Below are 19,419 nucleotides of genomic sequence, written 5' to 3' on the forward strand. Positions count from 1 at the left end.
TCTTATATTGTTGTTTTTGTTATGTGTGTTGAGTTGCCTATGACCCATAGCAACTGTATTGGACAATTGGACAGCAGCTCTGAAGTCTACTCTGTTCTGAGCCAGTCTCACTGATTCCAACACACCAACCCTCATTGCTCCAGTTACTGTGTCAATCCTTCTCATCCAGGATCAGTCCCTCCTGGCCATATACCCAATGTATGTGTACGGAGCTTCAAAATCATAATCTAAAGGAGAAACTTGGTTTCACTCTCTCCAAGATAGACTTATTTTCTTGGCAGCCCATGGTATGTTCAAGACAGCACCACAATTTGAAGGCATTGATTCTTCTTCTATCATCCTTAGTCATTGTCCAGCTCTCTGATACACAGTAAGTAATTGTGAAGACAATGGCCTGGATCAGGTGCACCTTAGTCTCTAGACTGACATCATTGCTTCTCAGTACTCTGGAAAGATCCCTGACAGCAGATTTTCCCAATGCAATTTGTCTCTTGACTTCCTGACTGTTGGTGCCAAGAGTATTGACTGTGGAGCTGAGCAAACTCTAACTATTAACAACCTCAATCTTTTCTCCATCAATCATGGTGCTGTCAATTGGCCTAGTGGTAAGAATCTTTGTCTTCATGTTGAGTTTAAATTCATAATGAAGACTACAGTCCTTACGTCTCTGAGGCAAGTGCTTCAGATTTTCCTCAGTTTCAGCAAGCAAGGTTGTATCATCTGCAAAATGTAGGTTGTTGATAAGTCTTCCTCCAATCCTGATGCAACATTCCACCTCATAAATCCCAGCCTCCCGATTGATCTGTTCTGCTTATAGATTGAAAAGGTATGGAGACAGGATGCATCCCTGATGCACATTTTTTCTGATTTTGAACCATGTGATGCTTCCTTGCTCTGTTCTGAGGACTGCTTACTGGTCCAAGTATAAGTTTCACATAAGCACAATCAAGTGTTCTGGGATTCCCATTTTCCTTGATCCTTATGTTGTTGTTGTCATGTGCCATCAAGTCACTTGTAACTCATAGTGACCCTATGTACAACAGCCCTAAACTCTGTTATATCTTGTGCCAACTTTATTGTCTCTGACACAATTATCCCATTACCCCTATCTCTTGGGCTCTCCCTCTGCCTTCCCAAGCACGACATCCCTCTCCAAGGACTGGTCCCGCCTTGCAACATGTCCAAAATATGTCAGACAAAACTTCAGAATCCTTTCCTCCAAGGAGCAGCCTTGGTTTCACCTTCTTCAGGACGAACCTGTTTGTTCACCTAATAGTCCATGGTATAGTCAATACTCTTCTCCAGCACCACAGCTCAAAGGCATCAATTTTCCTTCTATCATCCCTAGTTATTGTTCAGCTTTCTGATACATAGCAAGTAATTGCAAGCATTATGGCCTGGGTCAGATGCACCTTAGTCTCCAGACTGCCATCATTGCTCTTTAGTACTTTGGAGAAGTCTCTGACAGCAGTCTTTCCCAATACAATACGTCTTTTAATTTTTTGGCAGCTGGTACCTAGAGTGTTGATTGTGAACCCAAGCGAACTGAAGCTGTTAACAGTCTCAATCTTTTCATCATCTATCACGATACTGCCATCAGCCCAGTGGCGAGAATCTATTTTCTTGATGTTGAACTTCAATCCATGCTGAAGTCTGGAATCCTTGACCTTCTGCAGTTAGCACTTCACATCCTCCTCAGTTTCAGCAAGCTGACCTGTGTCATCTGCATAACACAAATTGTTGACAAGTCTTCCTCCAGTCCTGATGCTACATTTCTACTCATAGAGTCCAGCCTCTCAGATAATCTGTTCTGCAGGTTTTCTTATATCGTTGTTGTTGCTGATTGCCTTCAAGTGGAGCACGACTTATATAGCAAACCTATGAACAAAAGGCCTGAAGCCTCTCTATAAATAATAAACATTTATCAAAGTTCATAGAGTTTCCAGAGGCATGTTGTTTAGGAAGTGGATGCCACTCCTACTCCTTATATTAGAGACTATTAAATTCAAGATTTTGGATTTAGATACATGATATTACATGGAGTAAGAATAGAGAAAGTACTTGGAATATTTTGCAATTGAGTGGTTGATAACTCATTTCTATGTACAATAGCTCTCATGTTGTGCATTGATAATACATGTCAAGTGAGATCAGACAACTTTATTAAAATACATACTAGTACTTTTTCTAAATGATCAACATTCTATAATTCAGCTAATATATGTGAGCAAACTATTAAAAAATATGCCTCTGTGCCACTTCAGCTCAAAGTTGAACTCTTTCAGAACAATTTCAATCCTTTTAATCTCTCTCCCCCCTATACGATTTACTGCCTTTGGCTAGGGGTCAACTGAGTATCAGTTCCAACTTGAATACACACACAACATTATATATTAGGGACATCTAGTGACCTAAGGAGCACTGGTGGCCTAGTGGCAAGAAGCTGCACTGCCATCCCAATGTCACACAGTTCAAAACCACCAACTTCTCTGTGGATGAGAGATGGGCAATCTCTCCCTTGTGAGGGTCAGCTGTAGGTCAGCTCTGACTCTACAGTTCCATAGCAAGAACAGTGACCTAGTAGTAAGAAGCTTCATGTGCCTAAAGGCACTTGATTTGAATCCACCAGTATGCAGTCTCCTTCAGTGCAATTTCCTGCCTCTGAAAACTTGCTGGATGGTCAGCTATCAGTGGTTCTGACAAGATGGCATCTAAAAATAATTACACTTTAGTTTAGGAAATGCTGTGTGTAAAGCCTAAGTTCTCGCAACTGCGTATTACTGTAGACTAAAATGATTCAACCCCCACAGAAACTACAGAACCATAGTCTTATTTGAAGGCATTCATTTTAAGCAAGACAATGTGATATTCTATATGGTAACAGAATGATGTAAAAAGCTGAGTTCCACACTATCCTAGTACACAAATCCAATTACTGCCTATTCTTAGAGTGAAAGTGACAGAGTGGGTCTTTTAAGAATGACACCTGTTTCTCATTTATTTGAAGAGTACCAATGTAGCATCTCTTCAAGTCTAGCATTGGTCATAAACTACCTCTTATCACAGATCAATTTGAAAGGACTGAAACTCCTCAAGTGTTTAGAAATACCAAGCCACTTGTATTTTTCTCCAATCTTATATACCTGGTATAAGTAATATACCTGAACTCTACACTGAGAAATAACTTTAAGTTTCCATTATAGGAAAACTGTGCAAAGCAATTGTTTAGGCTGCACAAATATTTAAGTCTTAGAATGTGGCCAGAATTAAGAATTACTACTTCTCTAATAACTTAAAATAAAAATTACATTATTTATAATGGCCTATTGGTTCAGTGCTGGGAAATTTTGTAGGGTTGTTTTCTTTTTAAATTTATTCATTGTTGCACATTTTCTTCCTTCCTCCTCCCTTGTTGAGATGCAATCCAGGCTGAAGACTGTTCTTTGATCTTCTGTAGAAAGTATTTCGAGTCCTTCTTACTTTCAACAAGCAAGGTTGTCATGACATAATTCAGGTTGTTCATAAATCTCCCTTACATCCTGATGCCATATTCTTCTTAACAGAATCCAGTTTCTCAAACAATTTGCTCAGCATGTAATTTGAATAGGTATGGATAAAGGCTACAACACCAATGCACACTTAATTTTAAATCATGAAAAGTGCCCTTACTCTGTTCAGACATAGCCTATTGGCTAACCCTGCAGCAATCTGACTTCCAGGTTTTAGGTTCACATACCACAATCTGAACTTACTCAGCAGAATTTTACTGCCAACATAGCCCTGAATAGGACCTGCTTTTTCAATGCTGATTTCAATTTAGTCCAAAGAACTGACAATGGCAAATATATGTACCATCAGCTGTTAGATTCTAAACTTGAGTGTGCTATAGGAACTACTTTTGTGCCAATTTCTTTTGAGCAGGAAGATTTTGTGGGGAAAACTATTCATTTTGATTAGTTGAATTATAACCTTAATTCATCAACAACCTGTGTTATGCAGATGACACAACCCTACTGGCTAAAACTGAGGAGGACTTGAAGCACTTTCTGCAGAACATCACGGACTGCAGTCTTCAATATGAATTGAAGCTCAACATCAAGAAAACAAAGATTTTCAGCACTGGGCCAGTGGCAGCATCATTATGGATGGTGAAGAGATTGAGATTCTTTTTTGTTTTCTTGGTTCCATAATCAACACTTTTGGTACCAGCAGCCAGAAAATCAAGACACAAGTTACATCGAGAAAGTTGATTGTCAGGTACTCTCCAGAGTACTGAAGAGCAACGATGTCAGTCTGGAGATTAAGGTGCACCTGCTCCAGGTCATAGTCTTTGCAACTGCTTGTTATGTGTCAGAGAGCTGGACAATGACTAGGAATGATAGAGAATTCATGTCTTTGAGCTGTGGTGCTGGAGAAGAATGCTGAATACACTATGGACTACTAGGAGCACAAATAAGTTCGTTCTGGAGAAGGTGAAACCAGGCTGCTCCTTGGAGGCAAGGATTCTGAAGCTCTGTCTGACATACTTTGGACATGTTATGAGGGACTCATCCTTAGAGAGGGACATAATGCTTGGGAGAGTGGAGGGGCAGTGTAGGAGAGGAAGACCGTCAATGAGACGGACTGATTAAGTCACGGGGGCAATGGGAATAAGGTGTAAGAGACAATAAAGTTGGCACAGAATAGAGTAGGGTTTAGGGCTCTTATATATAGGGTCACTATGATTGCTATGAGTCGCAAACAACTAGACGGCACATAACAGCAACAATAACATGAGTTGCAAGGGACTCGATGGCACATAAGAATTATTTTCCAATTATTTCTTCCAACTTATGGCACCTACTTTTGAAAATACAATTATATTAACTTTTATGTATAATTAAAAGAGGTGTTTTCACCTAAAATGACATTTTCACTTAAATACTGCTTAAAACTAATATTTTAAAGAATAGATTTGATACTGAGTTGACTGATGTGATATTGCAGCTGTGTAGCAGTATAAGGTATTCTGCAATATCACATCAGTCAACTCAGTATCAAATCAAAACCTACTACACAGTGGTAGTAACCAAAACAGCCTGCAACTGGTACAATGACAGACACATAGACTAATGAAACAGCATAGAGAACTAGAAATGGACTCAGCTATCTATGAGCAATTGATATTCAACGAGGGGAAAAAAAAACAATCCCTATCAAGTGGGGAAACTGAAAACCCCTTTTTTAGAGGTCAGGGAGTGCTATGCCTTCCACTTAATTTTTGTTTCTCAGAAGTGTTTTCCTTATTCGGGGTTTCTTGCCTATCCAAATGAACTTGACAATCTATCTTTCAGTCTCCTTGAAAAAAATTTGGTATCTGTATTGGGATTATGTTGAACATGTAGATTGCTTTTGGTAGAATTGTCATTTTCATGATACTGAGTCTTCCTATCCATAAAAAGGGCAAATTTTTCCATTTCTTTAAGTCTTTTATTGCATCCTGCGTAAGTGTTCTGTAGTTTTCTTTGTATAGGACGCTTGTGTCTATAGTTGGGTTCACTGTCATGTATCTCAATTTGTGATCATCTATTGTAAATGATACTGCTTTCTTGGTTTCCTTCTGTGAGTTCTGTTTGTTACTGAAGAGAAATCCCACTGAGTTTTGAATATTGATCTTATGTCCTGTCACTCTCCTGAATTGGAGCATCTACTAGCTCTAACAGGGTTGGGTTTTGTTTTTTTGTTTTTTGTTGTGTTTTATTTTTTTTTTTTTTTTAGTCCTTGGGGTTTGTTGTTTACACTACCATATCATCTGCATATAGCAATAGTTTAACCATCTCTTTGCTAATCTTGATGTCTCTTGTAGTTTTGCCCTAGCAAGCACTTTCAAAAGAATATTAAATAGAAGTGGTGACAGTGGGCATCATTGCCTGGTCCCTTTTCACAAGGAAAATGCTTTTAGTCTTTCTCCATTGAGAATGATGTTGGCTCTTAGTTTTGCATACATACTTTTCACAATGTTGAGGAAATTTCTGTTCCAATTTTGCTGAGTGTCTTTATCAGGAAGGAGTATTGTATTTTGCCAAATGCATTTTCTGCATCAATTGCTAAGATCATATAGTTCTTCTTATTTGCTTTGTTAATATGGCAAATTACACTAATTATTTTTCTTTTGTTGAACCATCCTTGCATACTTGTTATGAATCCCACTTGGTCATAGTGAATTACTTTTTTATGTTCTTTTGGATTCTATTGGCTAGGATTTTTTTTAAGAATTTTTGCATATATATTCATGAGAGATATTGGCCTGTAGATTTCTTTCTTGGTAGTATCTTTGCCTGCTTTTTGTATTAGGATTTGCTTGCTTTATAGAATGACTCTGAGTGTATTCCTTCTTTTTCAATTTTTTTTTAAATAATTTAAGTAGAATTGTTATAGATCTCTGAATGTTCAGGAGAATTCAGCTGTGAAGTCATCTGGTCCAGGACTTTTCTTATGGGGAAGCCTTTTTATGACATCTTCAATTTCTTCTATGATTGGTCGGTTAAACTGTTCTATATCTGTCCTTGTAAATCTGGGTAGGGCATGAATTTCAAGGAGTTTATCCATTTCCTCTAGGTTTTCAAATATATCAGAGTAAAGCTTTTCTTATTGTTCTGAAATTATTGATTTAATTTCTCCTGGTTCTTTTGTGATGTCACCTCTGTTATTTTTTAACTACATTATCTGTGTCTTCTCTTCAACAAATGATGCTGGCAAAACTGGATTGTTAACTGCAGAAAGCTGAAACAGGATCCACATCTCATACTATACACAAATCTCAAGGTGGAAGAGAAAGTCCAAAACCATAATGTTCATAAGAGACAAACTGGAATCAAGCTTAGAAGGCCTAGTCTATGGTAGAAAGAGACTGCCAAGTACAGCCAAAAATGCACAATCTGAAGATCAGAAAATTGATGAATTCGACCTTCTAAAGATTAAATCCCTGTGCACATCAAAAACTTTTTCAACAAGGTGAAAAGAAAACTTATCAATTGGGCATAAACATTTGGCAATACCATCTCAGATATGAATCTCATAATCAAAGTTTACAGAATACTTCTGGGCCTCCACAAGAAAAAGTCCAATAATCACAAAAAGGGCAAAAGACATGGAAAGAATTTTCACAGAAGAAAATATTCAAATGGCCATCAGAAACATAAAAAAATACTCCAAACCATTGGCAATAAGAGAGAGACAATTCAAAACCACAATGAGATACCATCTCACTCCAGTTTAGCGGGTTGGCAAGTAATAAATGTTGGAGAGGATGTGGCAAGATAGGAACTCTTATACAGTGTTGGTGGGATTGTAAAATGGTACAACCATTCTGGAAGCAGATTGTTACTTCCTCAAAAAAGCTGGAGAGAGAAATTTCATATGACCCAGTTATTCCACTGCTTGGAATATACCCTGAGGAAATGATAACTGAGGCACAAATGGAGACTTGTACACACAAATATTCATAGTAGCATTATTCACCATCACAAGAACATGGAAACAGCCTAAACGTCCAACCACAATCGAATAGATTGAAAAATTATGGTGAATTCACACAATGGAATACTGCACAGCATGTCAGAGCAATGATTTTATAAATTACTACCTAACTTAGGAGGAACTGGAAAACATTGTGCTAAACTGATTTGGATCTATAAGGACAAATACTGTATCAAATCATTATTGTAGAATGAGTATGAAAATTCAAGGGGGGAGGATAGAAGCACAAGGATGAGAATGAGCGGGGGTTGGGATGTTCATAGGATCACACAATTTGATAAATGGAGGGGGGGTGGGTGAAGCAAATGGTGGAAAAATGTATATGAACTTTGTAAATAAATCATTATTATAAAAAAAGTACTCATCTGAGGGGAAAGGATATAAATAACAAAAAAAGGAGTGCTACCAGCAACTCATTATAACTCAAACAGCAGAAAAATGATCACCTCTTTTATAGTAATTTTCAATGAACCACTAGCTAGCTTTGGCAAAAGGCATAGTGAACAGGTAATCATTTGGAAGTGCACAGGAATTATACCACATAAAGCACTACTATAATTTAAAAAAAAACTTAGTTTGAGCAGTGACTTAAGTAAAGGTTAATGTACAGTATTATACCTTATCAGTTTGTTTATAGAGTTATAAATACATTAATACACCTTGCATCTTTGTATCTTCTTACACTTTAGAATGTGCTTACATATTCCCTCATCCTTCTTAAATTTGTAGTCCAGAATCACTTACCGAAATAGGCAGAATGGCCATTTTGATTTCTAGTTTAATTTGCTACACATAATGTTCCTTTTATTTGATATAATAAGATCTGAATTAAAACTAAAATCTAATGCAAACAATAACAACTGTAGCAAAGTTATATTTCTACTTAGAATTGCTATTTGTATCAAGCGGTGTATGATGAAAAAATATATTTTATTAAATGCTGTCATGCAAACTAAAATGAAAGCACCTCTATTCAAGAAAGGTACAAGACAGGTATTATTTAAAATGCTTTAGTACTCAATTTTCAATAAAAAGAAATCTGGCATTATAAAAATACATAAAATAGTCATGGAATTTGTACCATTAATTTACATAAGATTTTTTTACATAAAACAGAGTTATAAAATAGTTTAAAATGATCTTCTTATATGAAAGTTATTTCCTGTATAAAATTTTTTATAACTTTTTTTGTAATTTTGGTTCATCTGTATAAATAAGGCAGTTTGTCCTTTTAAAATTCATAGCTCTATTTAAAAACATAGGATTCTCTCTCTTAAATAAAATCCACTTGAGGTAGTATGTTAGAATAGTTCTTTAGTTCCATTCATTCTATGTATCCAAGTCACAAGACCGAAAATTTGGAGTCCTATAGTTTTCAAAGGTTTGTTTATAAGAACATGTATGATTTTCATCCTGAAAATCTGTCCTTTCCAATTTTCCATCTTCCTCAGGCTCCAAGTCCAAGTCCAGGGTCTCAGGAGTCTTTGTGTGAAGAGTTCTTGGCTGACAATCTGACTGATGTCCACAGCTAGCAAAGGCATCCAGGTATGGTCTTCTCAGAGGCTTTCCAAATGTACCTGAAAGAAAGAAATGCCTTGAGTGGACTGGCCCTTTTCTAGCATATGAATCAAGACACATTTCAGGTTAGCACTATCTTACACATTACACACATTGTTACTATAAACTGAAATAAGCATTTTATAGAAGTTCAATGATGGGCGGGGGGGGGGGGAAGTGTTGCTGAGTTGATTTTTACTCATGGCAAGTCCATACAGTTAAGAGTATAGCTGTGCTTGACAGCTTTTCAATGGCTGATTTCTCAGAAGTCAATCTCCAGACCTCTCTTGGAGGCGACCTCTGGGTAGATTCCACCGGTCAACCTCCTGGTTAGCAGCTGGTGCTCTGGTGCTTAACTGCTTCCACCCAAAGACTGAGGCTTGAGTTTTACTTATGGGTGGAGCTGAGGATATTAACATTCTGTTTTACATCATGGAATAAATTAAAACCTCTTTAAACTTTTGAGCAAAAAATTGCTCAATTTCCTCTAATTTCTAGCTTTAGTACTTGTGAGCTCTTAATTCTTCATGAAGAATATTTGAATAGTAACATATAAGTTAATATATAGAAATCTCTTTAAAAGAATCCTCAGGTCATGGTTTGATTCCATTGGCTCCTTGGGAAAAAGATGAGCAATTACCTCCCTGTGAATTCACAATTTCAGAAACTTGGAGTACCAGCTATGAGTTTGTGTTGTGACTGCAGAGCAATGATCTTGACCTTTTGTTACTATTTCTTACAATTTTTCTACTTTAACTTTCACTCACTCATGTTCATTGTCACTAAATAAATTCCCACTCACAGTGATCCTGCAAGGTTTCAGATGTTGTAAGTCTTTATGCGAGGAAACTGCTTAACTTGCTCCAAAGGAGACTGAGGGATTCTAACCACTGAAGACAGGCAGCCTGTCTGTCATTAATAGTGCAATACACTGCCGAGTGTGCCACCAGAGTTCCTTCATTTTTAACAAATTATTATTCAATTGACTCCAATTCTTGCCTCAGTGATATAATACATGTTGTTGTTATGTGCCATCAAGTCATTTTTGACTCATAGCGATCCTATGCACCATAACTCTAACCTGGCCCAAACTCACTATCTCTGACACACCTACCCTCCCTCATTACTCCAGTTACTGTTTCAATTCATCTCACCCTGGGTCTTTCTCTCCTGCACTGTCCCCTCCACCTTTCCAAGCATGATGACCTTCTCCTAGGTCTGGTCCCAAGCCCAAAGTACGTGAGATGGAGTCTCAAAATCCTTGCCTCCAAGGAACAGCTTGACTTCACCCTTTCCAGAACAGACCTATTAGTTCTCTCAGCAGTCAGTCATTTTCTCCAGCATCATAACTCAAAGGCATAAATTCTTTTCCTGTCATTTTTTGTCATTGTCCATCTCTCTGAAATTGTTGTTGTCATGTGCCGTCGAGTCGTTTGTGACTCATAGCGACCCTATGTACAACAGCCCTAAACCGTGCTCTATCCCCTGCCAATCTCATTGCCTCTGACACACCCATCCCGAGTGCCCCAGTCACTGAATCAATCCACCTCATAGAGGGTCTTCCCCTCCTGCGCTGTCCCTCTACTCTACCCAGCATGATGTCCCTCTCTAAAGACCTGTCTCTCCTTACAACATGTCCAAAGTATGTCAGACGAAGCCCCAGAATCCTTGCCTCCAAGGAGCAGCCTGGTTTAATCCTCTCTACAATGAATCTGTTTGTTTTCTTGGCAGTCCGTGGTACATTCAATACTCTTCTCCAGCACCACAGGTCAAAGGCATCAATTCTCCTTCTATCTCCTTAGTCATTGTCCAACTCTCTGATGCATAACAAGTGATTGCAAAAACCATGGCCTGTATCAGGCGGACCTTAGTCTCCAGAGAGACACTGTTGCTCTAGAGTATTTTGGAGAGGTCCCTAACCGCAGACTTTCCCATCGCAATATGTTTTTTGATTTCCTGGCTACTGGTGCCAAGATTGTTGACCGTGGAGCTGAGCAAACTAAAGCTGTGAATAATCTCAATCTCTTTGCCATCCATCATGATGCTGCCGATTAGTCCAGTGGTGGAATTTTTGTCTTCTTGACATTGAGCCTCAGTCCATATTGAAGGCTGCAGTCCTTTACCCTCTGCAGTAAGTGCATGAGGTTCTCCTCAGTTTCAGCGAGCAAGGCTGTGTCATCTGCATAACGCAGATTGTTGATAGATCGTCCACCAATCCTAATACCACTCTACCCTCTCTGATATACAACATATAATTGTGAAGACCACAACATGGATCAGGCACATCTTAGTCTCTAGTTTGGCATCATTGCTCTCTAGCACTCTGGAGAGGTCCCTGACAGCAGATATTCCTAACGCAATTTGTCTTTTTATTTTCTGATTGTTGATGCCAAGAGTGTTGACTGTGGAACCAAGCAAGCTGAAACTGTTCTCAATCTCTTCTCCATCTGTCACGATGCTGCCAACTGGACTAGTGGTGAGAATCCTTGCTTTCTTGACACTGAGCTTCAATCCACACCACAGACTACAGTCTTTGACCTTCTGCAGCAAATACATATTCTCTTTTTAAAAAAAATGCAGTGAAGTTTATTGCTAGGGAAACATTAAGTTTCTGTTACGAGTGATGGAAAAATTTAGAAATAGATAATGATCATGGTTGAACAAAATTATAAATATAACTAATTACTGCCAATACTGTGCATGTGAGTAACGCTGAAATGGCAAGTGCTTTGTTACATACTTATTTTCCACAAAAAAGGAATATAAATAATTATACCCTGACATAACATCAAATTTCTTACAAGCTGGGCAAAATATTTTTAAATTCAGCTTTTTCTTTTAAACAAGACAAGACGTGGCTGATTTTTTTTATCTGCATTTAATGAAAAGATGATCTCAGAACTTCAATCTCCTATTCCCATGAACTAAATAAAAAAGCTTACACTCTGATCCTGGTGCCAGTCAGTGTCCAATACCAACGTGGGCTTTCAGGCTCTGACGGCCTCCTTGCCAGACTCCCTCTAGTAGTCCAACTTGTCTGACTTGCAATTGTTGCTAGGTAGGTTGCTGTGTCCCACCCTTGTGCTGTGGGTGCAGTTATAAGCCACCAGACATCCCAAACCACAATCATGCAGCACATACAACTCCACCCCAAAGGCTGTTGTAGTCCAAAACCACTTTTTCCACATGGCTGACAAGCTGTGCTCTTAAGTCATTCCCAAACTCTTGCTCTAGACTCTACCACACACAGTGTTCCTCAGAAAGCTCCTACGGCTGTCTCAGTTATGGATTAAATGCATAATCAAGGAAAATCAATCCCACCTCTGACTTTGCTTTTAGAAACATTTATACAAACTAATAAGATGTCATGATTGCAGCATGGGGGTGGGGGGAAGAAAGACTGATGAGTTTGGCATCCAAAGCCCTTGCTGCTTGGCTATATGTTAGTTGGGGTATGGCTGCCTCCTATGTAAAAGTATCTAATAATTTAATGAACTTACCCAGAAAAGAGTTACTCGAAGTAACTGAGGCTGGTTCTGAATTCGATCCAAACTCTACAGAAGCCTTATTGAGACATACGTTTTTCATCCCAGGTCCCTCATGGTAAGAGTAAGAAGAGTTCATCAGTTTCCTCAGGTGAGATGGTGGCGGCCCCACGTTGCTGATGCTGCGATCACAGACCTCCTCTGCAGGGTGGGGGCAGGGAGAGCACTCCTTTTTCTTTAGGTAACTGGGATCATAGTGGTCCATTAAAGATGTCCTTGGATCAGGACTGCAACCTTTGAAATTCCAGGAACATGAGAGAGAGAGAGAGAAAGAAGGAATCAGCACTTCTAGGAGTCCCTCCAGGCAATAGCCCTCATGTGAGAACACCATTTACCTGTGTGACAGGCATCAAAGGGGTCCAAGCCATACACACTCCCCTTCAAGTACACAGGTCCCGTGGCTCCCAGAAAGGGGCAGAAAAATGGATCTGTGGTGGCCTCCACGTCAGCTTCACTGCTGTTGTCAGCGTGACAAGTACCTTTAAAACAGAATCTTAGTCACATAGCCATTCAGAACCACGCAACATTCTCTGTGATTCTCGAATTTCTATACCTACAGAAAAAAGTTTTAGGTTGGCATTGTTGTTGTTGTTGTTAAGTGCCATCGAGTCATAGGCAACTCATAGCGACGCTATGAACAAAAGTCCTGGACGCCAGTGTAACTTTCGTCCTTTCTCCAGGTTCACAGGGTTTCCAGAGGCAAGCTATTATGGTTGGCATTACACAAAATATATGCCGAAGCATACTGTTTTTTTCTAAGTATTTTATAACATAGGGTTAGGATTAGTTAGGATTGGCATTTTAACCTACCCCGAGGTACCTGGAAGAAAGGCCTGGTAATCAGATTACAAAAGGTAAAGCCTTAGAAACCTTTCTATGGAGTGATGCTCTCCTTTGACACACAAAGGGTCACAAAGAATTTTCATCAACTAGGAGTGTCAGAGTCAGTGAGACTGGCTCAGGACAGGGCAGGCTTCAGAGCTGCTGTACAGAGGGCTGCTATGCGTTGAGGGCAAACTGACAGCACAAAACAGCAGCAGCAACTGCTTTGAATTTTTAAACTGTGTTCTTTTTTGAGGCTCATGGAGTGCCTGAATGGCACAAATAGTCAAGCATTAGGCCATTAACATGTTGCAGCACACCTTTAAATTGATGACCGTGCTTAGAAACACATCCCCCCCCCCGCTATAGCCATCATTTGCGGCAACGTGTTAGCGGAAAAGTTTCCAGTATGAACCTACCAAGGGATATATCAAAGGAAGGCACAGTGACCAGCTTCAGAAAGGTCACAGCCATGGCACCTGTATGGAGCAGCTTTATACTGTAATACACGTGGTCTGCCACAAGTCAGAATTGGCTTAACAGCAAGTGGTGGGGATGAGGATGGATTAATAATTACATTTGTGATATCTCTTTGTGACTGGATCTCTTTGCCTTGTTACCAGCACCTCTTTCTCTTTTGAAGAGAAACTGACCTGCCATGAATCCTTCAGCCAAAATCAGCCAGGGTTGGAACCAAAGGATTCCATCAACATTGCCCCATCTTCTAAAAGGTCACAGACAAGCAGCACCAGTGTGGTCAAGGACCTCTTACTGTACAGCTCAATGATAAGCTGTCAAATAAAGCCTTCCTCTTAAGTATGAGCTAAATAACACAAAAGAATGCTAGAGCTAGTAGGGTAGTATAAATGATCAGTGGGATTGGCTAGTTAATGGAAAGTTTAGAGGTTCAAGTCTACCCAGAGGCACTTGGAAGACAGACTTGGTGGTCTACTTATAAAAGATCATAGCTGCTGGAAATCATCTGGGGCACACTTGGATACTGATATATATGACACTGACATGAGTCAGGTAGACTTGACAGGAAGTGGCTTTTCTAATGGGCACAGCAGTTGAAAAAGCAGGTAATATGAGCAAGGTTAAGGATGATGAACCACATGTCTGTAAAGCAGAAAGCAAAAGAGTTGGAGGATCAGAGGCAATTTTGCAGAGTATGGATCTGTAGAGCCGTGGCCTCTTGAATTGCTGAGTGAGGCCACCTCCAGTCCCAGCAACCAGGCAACTTAGCAACTTTGTATCCCAGTCGTCCTCTGAGTCTTTGGTCTTTCCTATATGTCACACTATATTTGAGCAACAAGAGGTCTGGGGGCTCAGTGATAAGGATCTGTGCTACCAACACAAAGGTACACAACTCAAATCCACCAGCTTCTCTGCAGGAGAAAGACGGACAATCTTATTCCATGCAATTTACAGCCTCTGATATCTGCTGGAGGGTCAGTTTTGAACTAGTTCTGACTCAACGGTATGTATCTTTGTACCAAATGAGCCTAACCTTGGTCTTTGCTTTGATTTCCAGCACTTCTTTCTCAGTGCTATACCTTCTTTTTTTTTTTTTCAGTTTAAAAACAAAGCCTTAATTCCATTTTAATGTTTTGACATGAGTTTGGATTTTTTTTTTAATTTAGGTTGTTTATTTTTCATTTCAATGAGTGCTATACCTTCTATAACCTCTCTGCAGGCACTCCATCTGCCCACTATCACAGGCATACCTTGTTTTATTATTTACTTTCCTGAGCTACACATAGCACATCCTTTTTTAATACATTGTAGGTTATGGCGACTTGGTACTGAGCAACTCTAACAGCATCTTTTTTACCAACATGTCTTATCACTTCATGTCTTTCTATCACACTTTAGTAATTCCTGCAATATCTAACCTTTTCTTATTGCTGCTGCACTGATGAAGATGGCTCAGAAGAAGGCAGGGTTCAGATCTACTGTTTATTGAGTTCTTATGAGTTGTAGTCAACACAATGGCACCTAATGGCAACAACTTCACTCTTGATAAACTATTCAAACTGAGCTCACTCCCATAGAGTTGGATCCAACTCACTGCAACCCTCCATTGAGTTTCTAACACTGGAGATGTTTACTGGAGAAAATGGTACTTCCTTTGTTCCAAGACTGGCTGGTGGATTTGAATTTAGAACTTGCCAACCCTTTGGTTAGAAGCTTAAAGTGCTATGCGCTACACTATCAAGTGCTTCTTAACATACTACAATATGATGTAAACAATTTTACATGCAGTGAGAAATCAAAAACAATTCATTTGCTTTACTGCGATGGTCTAAAACCAAAGCTGCAAGATTGTCTAATTTATCTGTACTAGAAAACTTCAGAACCTAGAGAAGTTCAATAAACTTTCATGGGGAAACAACTGTAAACTATTGGAAAACAATATTCAAAACCTCTAATTATTGCATTAATTATTGAAAACAATATTAGTAACTTTCATTTCTTGAGTTCTTAACAATGCTACTTTTGTACTTTTTTAATATATAAAAGTATATATTGTACTTTTATGTTTTCCTATCACGTCATTTTCACAACCATGAACTAGTAAGATGAGCACTATAATTATCCCCATTTTACAGAATGGAAAAATGAGGAGGCTTAGAGAGTTTATGTAACTTGCCCAAGGCTACACAGGGAGTATGTGACAGAAGTGTGTCTTAAATCAAGTCTGTGCTTTATTATTAATCTTTCTTTAGCAACAGTCAGCATTTGCATTCTTCACGATTTTAAAATTATAGGCCTTTGAAGACCATGTGTGAAACCAGTCAATATCATTGAAGCAATGAAAACAAAACAAAAAAAACCTAAATAGAAAGTAAAAGTAACTTATATGGAAGAATTAAAATTTACCTAGTCTACTTGTCAGAAACACTTTTCTAGTACTTAATAGTATATAACTACACAGACACAGTTTTAGTTTTGTTAGTAACTTTGGACCATGGTCTAAGTATCAGTGTATCCACACATCCCTTAACAAAAAGAATTCTATACTGGAGCCTTTCATCATGATTTCAAAACACTCAAAGTCCATGTTTACTTTAAACACTTACCATTACTATCATGTTGCGCTAAGAAATAGCCACCTCCTGACGAAGTGACGAACTGGTGGTGGCTTCCACTTTCTGAGGAGACATACCCGTCTTGCCTGTCAGCCAACGTCCCCTGGGACGACAAATAACTCGGGATGTCTGCTGGCAAGTTGGTCTCATCTATAATCAAACAACAATGTTTCATTAACTGAGAATGACTGCTCTTGCCCCACAGCTGTCCCTGACGAACTGTACATTCTGGTCTGGCTTCTGCACAAATCAAAAGGGAAAACCTGCTACAATAAAATGATCCTGGCAGCCTCAGATGAAAGGAATCAGGGTTTTCTTCTGGAAAGCATGAGCTAATACCTACTTATCCCACCACTAGGTGCCCCTCTCAAATTTGCCAAAAAGCAAATGTTTTAAAATTTGGGGGAAAACTAAGAAAAGAGTGGCTAAATAATGAACACTACATTAGAATAGATGAAGGAAAGAACTATTTTAAATGAATATATGACTAGGTATTCTTTGCATGGCAACAGTCCAGAATAAGAGGTGCACAACAAAGTGGACTGGGGGAGGGGAGAGGCAGGGAGGAAATTATTCAACAATAAAGGAATTTTTGTTTTTTAAAGTAAACTGAGTGGGTAGGGAGGAAAATGAGCAGCAATGAATGAACATCCAACTTTTCTATAAACTTTCATTAATATCACAGTAAAAATAAGCAAACAACAAAAACAAAAATGGTCAGGTTTTAAGAATTTTTAGGCATAAGCAAGCAGCCCTGGTAGCAGAATAATGAAGCACTCAGCTGCTCACTGAAAAGTCGACAGCTTGAATCTACCTAGTATATCCTTGGGAAAAAGACCTGGCAATCTGCTACCATAAAGATTACTGCCAAGAAAAGTCTATGGAAAAGTTCTGCAATGTCACCTGGATTGCCAGAATGGACTCAACCGCCCACAACTTTAGCAGTATCTCAGGTCTTGAATCGCACTGGATTCTGCAATCCACTTTGTTCAATATTATTGATAAATATGAGTTTGCACATATGTACATATTAATCAAATTTTAAAATCTTTCCCTTTGAGGATTATTAACCAGCTACTCTATGGGAGAAAGAAAACTTTGCCTCTGAAAATCTCCGTGGAGGGTCAGCCAAGACTCAGTTAGTACATACCATTATCTCCATTACCAGCACCACCTGGGTGTGTGTACATACACACACACACACTCTCTCACTCACTCTCACTCTCTCTCTCTCTCTCTCTCTCTCTCACGCACACACACACATAAAAACAAAGAACTGCCGCAGGGAGGACCTCTCCTCACTGAAGAGGCTGTCCTGGTTCTCCATCCTCATCTTGTGAAGGAGGTGCTTTACTTTCTGATTTGGACTGTACCTCACTGCCCATGCGATAGTCCAATAAGGTTTTAAAGAGTATTCATTTTTAAACACTGGGCTTTGGGCTCAGAGTATTATTTTTAACCAACCCGATTACTGCAGCTTGAACTAAATGAGTCACACTCCTAACATCAACCCAGCCAGCCAGACATACATTCTGGAAGGAAACTGCTGCCGAACCACAAGCACGCATGGAGACTGCACCTGTGCCAAGCGTCTGTTTACACACCTGTGTTGGTAATGCTACAGTCTTCGTTCCTCCGCCTTGTGTGGTATATGATGACCACCCACACAAGGGATGTGCCCACCACACAGCAGACCACCGCTATGATGACGACTCCCACGGTGGCCCACCCATCATCGTCCAAGGATGGGGCCGTCATCTGTGGGGAGTCGCAGGTCGGAGTTGGGATGACACTGAGGCGCACATTGCCCCTCTCAGTTCCAAGGGTGTTGGACATTTCACACGTGTACTTTCCGGCATCACTGACATCCGAGTCTACAATAATCAGGAGCTGATTGCCTGCTGCAAAAAAGTGCCTCTCAGTGACCATCAAAGGGCTGTCGTCTTTGGTCCAGTTGAGTCTGGGAGGAGGGCTACCTCCAGCAATACACTGCAGGACGGCTGTTTCTCCCTTGGTAACAGTTCGGTCTAAGAGAGGTCGCAAAAATGATGGTGTTTCTGAAACAATATTTTTGTTTAAATTGTTAAGTAAGTATACAGCAACATATTCACCATCTTAACACTCTACCATTCTGCAGGTACAGAATAACATTATTAGTATTTATCACATTGTGAACACATTATATTTTTAATTCCCTAAATGAAGAGCACAAAGGATTTGCACTCATGTACAAACTGAAAGATTAGCAGTTCAAACACACCCAAAGCATCTTAGAAGAAAGACTCAAGAGATCTGCTCACATGAACATTATAAGAAAACCCAAGAGGCAATCCAGCTCTGTGACACACGGGGTTACTATTTCTTGGGAGCTGACTGAAATAGGTCTAACTGAAATGATAGCTCAACATCATCAGAGTCCTACAATACCTGTCCTTCCATAAATAAATGAGTGTGGAGTTGGGATTTCATTATTCTGTTGCTATTCATTTACCCCTAACACCAGTGGAGGAGGATACTGTTTTTATTACCTATCCCCCTCTACTTCTCTTGCCAAGGTTAGGTACTTGGGAGTGGGACAGTAAAATACAAAATTTTAGGTATTACTTAAAATCAGAAAATGTACAAAGCTAATTTTATTCATACCAGTATTGTGGATGTATTTTTAAAAAAAAATCAAAACTAACATCTCTATACTGGAACATTCTATCTACTACCATAGGCCCAGGCTATAAAGTTCCAAAAAGAAATTACTTTCATTATCTAAAGTCTTCATGTTATTTTTACATGCCCTTGAGCCCGAAATAACTTAGAGCAGGTCCTCCAGTGAGTTTTCAGAGGCTAAAAATAGCACAAGAGAAGACTGCCCATCTTCCTCTGGAGCAGTT

At 39.3% G+C, this 19,419-nt stretch overlaps 1 protein-coding gene across 1 annotated transcript in view; it reads right to left on the reverse strand.

Moving 5' to 3' along the window:
• Positions 1 to 8,847: 8,847 nt before the first annotated feature.
• Positions 8,848 to 19,419, reverse strand: part of LRIG3 (leucine-rich repeats and immunoglobulin-like domains 3) — a 68,863-nt gene continuing 58,291 nt past the window's right edge. Inside the window, exons 15-19 of the mRNA XM_006886036.1 lie at positions 18,139 to 18,591; positions 16,526 to 16,684; positions 12,956 to 13,099; positions 12,576 to 12,854; positions 8,848 to 9,095 (exon numbers count right to left, since the gene is read on the reverse strand). Coding sequence (XP_006886098.1) covers positions 8,848 to 9,095; positions 12,576 to 12,854; positions 12,956 to 13,099; positions 16,526 to 16,684; positions 18,139 to 18,591 — 1,283 coding nt within the window. The remainder of the gene's footprint in view (positions 9,096 to 12,575; positions 12,855 to 12,955; positions 13,100 to 16,525; positions 16,685 to 18,138; positions 18,592 to 19,419) is intronic.

The sequence above is a fragment of the Elephantulus edwardii genome, unplaced genomic scaffold, assembly GCF_000299155.1.
Source record: "Elephantulus edwardii isolate Elephantulus edwardi_28Jun2011 unplaced genomic scaffold, EleEdw1.0 scaffold00047, whole genome shotgun sequence".
Lineage (NCBI taxonomy): Eukaryota > Metazoa > Chordata > Mammalia > Macroscelidea > Macroscelididae > Elephantulus > Elephantulus edwardii.